The sequence below is a fragment of the Anas acuta genome, chromosome 26 (genome assembly GCF_963932015.1).
Source record: "Anas acuta chromosome 26, bAnaAcu1.1, whole genome shotgun sequence".
NCBI lineage: Eukaryota > Metazoa > Chordata > Aves > Anseriformes > Anatidae > Anas > Anas acuta.
Genome location: NC_089004.1, coordinates 5467000 through 5472394, shown reverse-complemented (window position 1 = coordinate 5472394; position 5395 = coordinate 5467000). Strand labels below are relative to the sequence as shown.

At 48.0% G+C, this 5395-nt stretch overlaps 1 protein-coding gene across 6 annotated transcripts; it reads left to right on the top strand.

Annotated features, from left to right (window-relative positions):
• Positions 1–214: 214 nt before the first annotated feature.
• CIRBP (cold inducible RNA binding protein) lies at positions 215–4994 on the top strand. 6 transcript variants are annotated; one of them, XR_011090011.1, is made up of 7 exons: positions 1015–1123; positions 1213–1319; positions 1686–1824; positions 1933–2017; positions 2153–2217; positions 4556–4660; positions 4839–4994. XR_011090011.1 is itself a non-coding variant. In XM_068661269.1 (6 exons), exons 2-6 carry the CDS (start codon positions 1021–1023, stop codon positions 2241–2243), a joined length of 528 nt encoding a protein of 175 aa, XP_068517370.1. In that variant the 5' UTR covers positions 215–370; positions 1015–1020; the 3' UTR covers positions 2244–3374. The 6 variants fall into 6 exon arrangements, 4 of the variants coding, with proteins under 4 accessions (XP_068517370.1, XP_068517369.1, XP_068517368.1 ...); XR_011090010.1 differs by having other exon boundaries at positions 2150–2217; XM_068661269.1 differs by lacking the exons at positions 4556–4660; positions 4839–4994 and adding an exon at positions 215–370 and having other exon boundaries at positions 2150–3374.
• The last annotated feature ends 401 nt before the right edge of the window (positions 4995–5395 follow it).

The window sequence follows — 5395 nt, the reverse complement described above, 5'->3', positions numbered from 1 at the left end:
TCCTTCCTTCTCACAGGGGCTCTCCTGGCCGACGGCCGCCGCGCTGGCGGCCAATCAGCGCCGGGCTCCACGCCCCACCCCCACGTGGGAGGAAGGGGGGCGGGGGAGGGGCGCCGCGGTTTTGTTTTCGCTCCCCCCTCCCCTCGCCGCGCGGCGGGGCCTCATGAATATTAATGAGGCGCCAGCCAATCAGGCGGCGGCGCTTCGGCGGCGCCGCTCGCCCCGCCCTGCGGCGGCGGCTCGATCTGCATATGCATGAGGGGGGCGTGGCCCAGCGCGAAGCTATATAAGCCGCCGCCCCGCCAGCCTCGGCGCTCATCGTGCTGAAGCTTTGGGGGCGCTGCGTGGATCTCGCGGCTCCGCAGCACCGGTAAGCGCCCGCCGCCGTCATGGGCGGGCTGCGGCCGGCCCGGGGGGGGGTCAGGGCGGCGAGGCCGGCGGTGGTGTGAGACCGGAGCGGGCCTGGCCGGGCACGGGGCTCCGGAGCCGGGCTCCCGGCCCGCTGTGGGTGCCCTCGGTGGGAGCCGGGGGCCGGGCGGAGCCGTCCCGGTGGGGCCCTGCGGGGGGTGGGAAGGGGCGCGGGGAGGGCCGCGGGGCGCCCTCGGAAACAAAATGGCGACGGGCCTCGGCCCTGCAAAATGGCGGCGGGCGGGAGGAGGGGCGGCTCAGTGCGCCTGCGCGGGGGGGCGGGGCGGGAGGGAGGGGCGGGGGTCCCGCGGCCGGGCGGGGGTCGGCGCCGAAAGGGGGGGGGGGGCCTCAATGGGGGCGCGCATGCGCACTGCGCCCCCGGGCCTGACGGGGGCCTCGCGGCCTTCAGGGCCTGGCGGGGCGGCCCCGGGCCCCTCGGGAGGCCTCGGCCCCGGGTCCCGGCCCCGGCGGCTCCGCAGCGGGCACTCGGTGCAGCTGGGTCCGGTGGGGGCTCCAGGTTGCTGCTGGGGGGCCGGGGTTAACGCTTGTGGCGGTGGGGGTGCGGGTCCGGGCGGCGCTGAGCGCGGTGCGGTGGCTTTGTTGCAGGTCGTGATGGCATCAGACGAGGGGAAGCTGTTTGTCGGCGGGCTGAGTTTTGACACCAACGAGCAGTCGCTGGAGCAGGTCTTCTCTAAATACGGACAGATCTCCGAAGGTAAGGATGCGGCACCCAGCACCGCGATGGTTCGTCGGTCCCGGGGGTTGCACAAATGCTGATGTGTGCTTTTTTCCCTTTTTTTGTAGTTGTTGTGGTGAAAGACAGAGAGACTCAAAGATCCAGAGGTTTTGGCTTTGTTACATTTGAAAACATAGATGATGCTAAAGATGCGATGATGGCCATGAACGGAAAGGTAAGGAGGCCTTGGGCCTGACTTCTTTCTTACCTCAAAAGGTCATAATTGAAGCTTGGAAGTTGTGATTCTGTTCAATACTGCTTGGAAAAATGGATAAATATTAGTATTCTAACAAAAAATATTAAAAAATACAGGAGGGTGTGTGTTACTAAAGTTTTGTAGTGTTCCAGTGTTTTTTAGCTATGCAGTTACAAAAAGAATGACAACTGCTTGAAAGTTGGGTTACTTTCATAGTTAGCTTAGCTTTGGCATTTAATAAAACCATTCTTCATAAGAACTAGTAAATTCTGGTAGTGCTTAATTAAAAGTAACGGTGTATTACTGTAAAATAGCAAGCTGACTTGCGTGTTTTGTGGTTGTTAGTCTGTAGATGGACGTCAGATCAGAGTTGATCAAGCCGGAAAGTCATCAGAGAACAGATCTCGTGGATACAGAGGGGGTTCTTCTGGGGGCAGAGGCTTTTTCCGGGGTGGCAGAGGTCGGGGCCGTGGCTTCTCCAGAGGTGAGTGTGCATGAATGACTTGTACTCCTTGAGAACTTGTACTTCTTGAAATGATGATGGCATTTGTCAGAATGCTAAAGAAAAAACATCACCTGGTTTCTGTTCAAGGAGGTGGAGACAGAGGCTATGGCGGAAGCAGATTTGACTCCAGAAGTGGAGGATATAATGGTTCCAGAGACTACTATAATAGCAGGTAATGCTGTCACAACTCCTGCCGTGGCTTGTTGTAATAAAGCTCTTGATGTCCATTGCCTGTGTGCCAGGAATGTCAACAGGCTGCAGAAATCGTTGAACAAATACAAAGCATGTGGTTGTTTTTTAACAGCAGGAGTCAAGGTGGCTATGGTGACAGGTCTTCAGGAGGATCCTACAGAGACAGCTATGACAGTTACGGTAAGTCTTGGTTCAAATGGGAATGATGCGTACGTTGCTGTAGGAACTCTCTTTAAATCTTCTGACCCTGTTCTGAAGTCTGGAAATACTGTAAGGCTCAGTTGGACTGTGCCACTATTTCTGTTCTTGCCCGTAAGAACCAATCTGTCAGGCTTTGGACGTGGTTGTGCCATTTAAATTTCTAATTTGTAATGCATGTGTAGGAGTGCTTGGATCTAAGGCAAAGCAAGTTTTTTTTAAATACGTTCTTCGAGCTTGAGACTAAGCCAAAACTCAGAAGCCCTAACAAACTTTATTCAAGGGTGGGGGAATTCTCTGACGTTGTAGCGCACTAGCTTCTGGAATAATGCAAGGGAGTAAAATGCTGGAACTTGTCTATGCTTCAGTGCCTTTACAATTGTGCCTGCTTCTTGTCCTCAGCTACACACAACGAGTAAAAATCCTTCCTGACTCAAGATCGTCCTTCCAATGGCTGTATTTATAAAGATTTTTGGAGCTTCGCTGAAATCGTTATTGTGTAGTACATCTACTTGTATTTTCACTTTTGTAGTATTATCAGTTCTAATCTTGTCAAACACAGCCTGACAGCTTCTGATATAAGATGGTCTAATTAGACTTTTCTTTAAGAAAGCTCTGCTTTCAAGTGTTTTTAATCTTTTTTGAAAGCACTTCAGATTTTATTTTATCCTTCATGATGAGCCAAGGCGTTTTTTTTAAAGTTGGGGCCCCAATTCAGTTTCTTTTGAGATAGAAAGGACCTTTAATTCAATGTTCACTAGAAGCTGAACAAGCTGTGGACTTTCTTTTTTTTAAGTGCATTACCTTCGTCTTTTGTAACATTCCTTTAGTGTAGCAAGGTAGGAATGCAGCCTGGGTACAAATTGGAAGGCAAACCACCTTGATATATCTAAAGAGAAACTCGCTTGTATGTTCAACCTGCATAACGGTATTTTTACTGTTGTAATGATGTAAATTACCCAGAAGTAGACTTGCAAACTTACCATAAAAGAGGTTCTTGAAAATGTTTATTTATATTGTCCTTTTTTACTGGAAGAAATATGCATATTCCATTGATATTGTATTTGAAGTGGTAAAGGATTCTTGTATACAGTTTTCTTTGGCTTTACGAAGCCTATTAAAAGACCGTCTGAAATGAACTCTGCTCCTGACATTTACATTTCATTGCACAACACAATCCTTGAAGACGGAGAACAGTCTAGGATGCCAGAGGAGAGGAGAAAAGCAGTGAATAGTACAAGAGCAAACCAGATGTACTGAACAGCTGCTAGAATTTAATCTTAACCGGTCTTTGCCATTTGAATTTTTCGACATACTTTCACATAAGAATAGTCAAAACTTGTCTGTAGAGGCAGGTGACTGAAAGCATATACCTCAGGATGTTGTAGTACTCAAAGTCAGCAGAAGTGGAGGGAATGCCAGGGTTAGTGAGGATAATGGATGTTTCCTTAAAATACTGAAATACCCTGCACTGAAAAGCTGTAGTGAGGAATTAGTCCTTTAGTAACTGGACTAGTTACTAGCTTGGTGGAGTGTTCAATGGTAGGTAAATTGCCGTAATTAGCTAGCTTTGTCATTGCCTTACAAGTTCTAAGAATTCTTTGCTAGCATATGGAAACTGCAGTGTCCTTGGAGAAAAGAAGTGTTGTGCCTCCAACAGAAACCTCTGAGACGAAAGCTGCTCTCTTGGCTAGTTCATATGTGGAAATAGTCCTGTAATTCGAGGTAACTCCTTTTGCTCATGTCCGCATCCTTCCTCTTGTTGAGAGCTCATTTGAAAGTCTAATGTACCTGTGAAATATTCCTTTGACAATTTTGGTCAACTGATGGAAAAATTTTAACCCATGCCGTATGCAACCTTTGGCTTGTGGCACAACTTCAGTTCCACAGATCAGAGTTGGGCATGCAGTCATGTCTTGCTAGTAGGTATGGAAGCAAGATGGGAAACCGAATTCCCTGACTCGATATGTGTTCATCTATTGAGACTCTTTTCTAGACTTCATTAAGTTGCTCACTTTAATTGTAGCTTTCTTTGCCATCCTACTTGTTGCCATTAACTTTTTCCCATAGCCCACACTTCCTAAGCAGCCATGTCAAAGTGGTTAACCCTCTGCTTAGGGATCAAATGATACATTGGCTGGCATATCAAAGGCATCAGCCAGCCCCGGAACAGTTTTCCCAGACTGTGCTTCTGTGATGTGATGGGTTCAGCGAATGGCTTGTGAAACCCTCGTATCTGATGTGACTTGTGTTGGGGGAGGTGGGTGGCGATGTAAAGGCTCTGCTTTATGTTATTATTAATGCACCTCTGCTTTGGCAGGCTGAAGAGAAGATGGACGCTTGCCACGGATGCTGAGTGGGGATTCTGAGCAAGGAGAGCGTTCCTTCCAGGGAAGCAGGACCAAGATGCGGGTTTGCCAGCCAGGTAACATCTTATTTCAGTCTGACCTTCATCCCAGGAGCTTTTCCTGAACCAAAAGATTTGGCTCTGTTACTTTTTAACAGCACTGTTCTTTAAGTGGTAAAATCTGCCTTCAGTAGCTTCAAGATGAAAATGTTCATAGACTCTGCCTTTAAAACTCACTGTCTTAATTTTATTTCAGCAATGAACTGCATCAGGGAAGACCGAGAAGGACAACCTTAGACTGGAGTCGAGATGAAGAGCTTTAAGCAATGTTGTGACTGGTTTTTATATAGGTCAATGGATCAAGGAGTTAAGCCAATTGAGCTAGAATAAAATACTGGAATGTGGAAAAAAATGAATCTTTGTAGTACTTTTGTGGGGGAAAAAAGATGAATATTAGCTTATGGCCAAGGCATACAAGAGAAATTCAGTTACTTGTTCTGTATTGCCCAGCTAAAGCTACAAAAAATGTTCTGGTGGGGAGGTGGACAGAGGGTAGGTAAGGTAGCCTGTCTGTAAGGTCAACTTTGAGGAAAAATTTAAATAGTATTGTAACCTTGAATTAAGTGGCCTAATTCAATTTTTAGTGCATCTGTAAAAACTTCAGTAGTGAAGAGGCTACATCTGAAGGGAGCTATCAGATAGTAATTACATAAACGATGAATATTTGTGCAGAAGAGAAGCTGCTTCTGCCAGTTGAGGAATGCTTGAAATGGTAACGAATGCAGAAGTCTAATTAGCACTTGAACGCTAAAA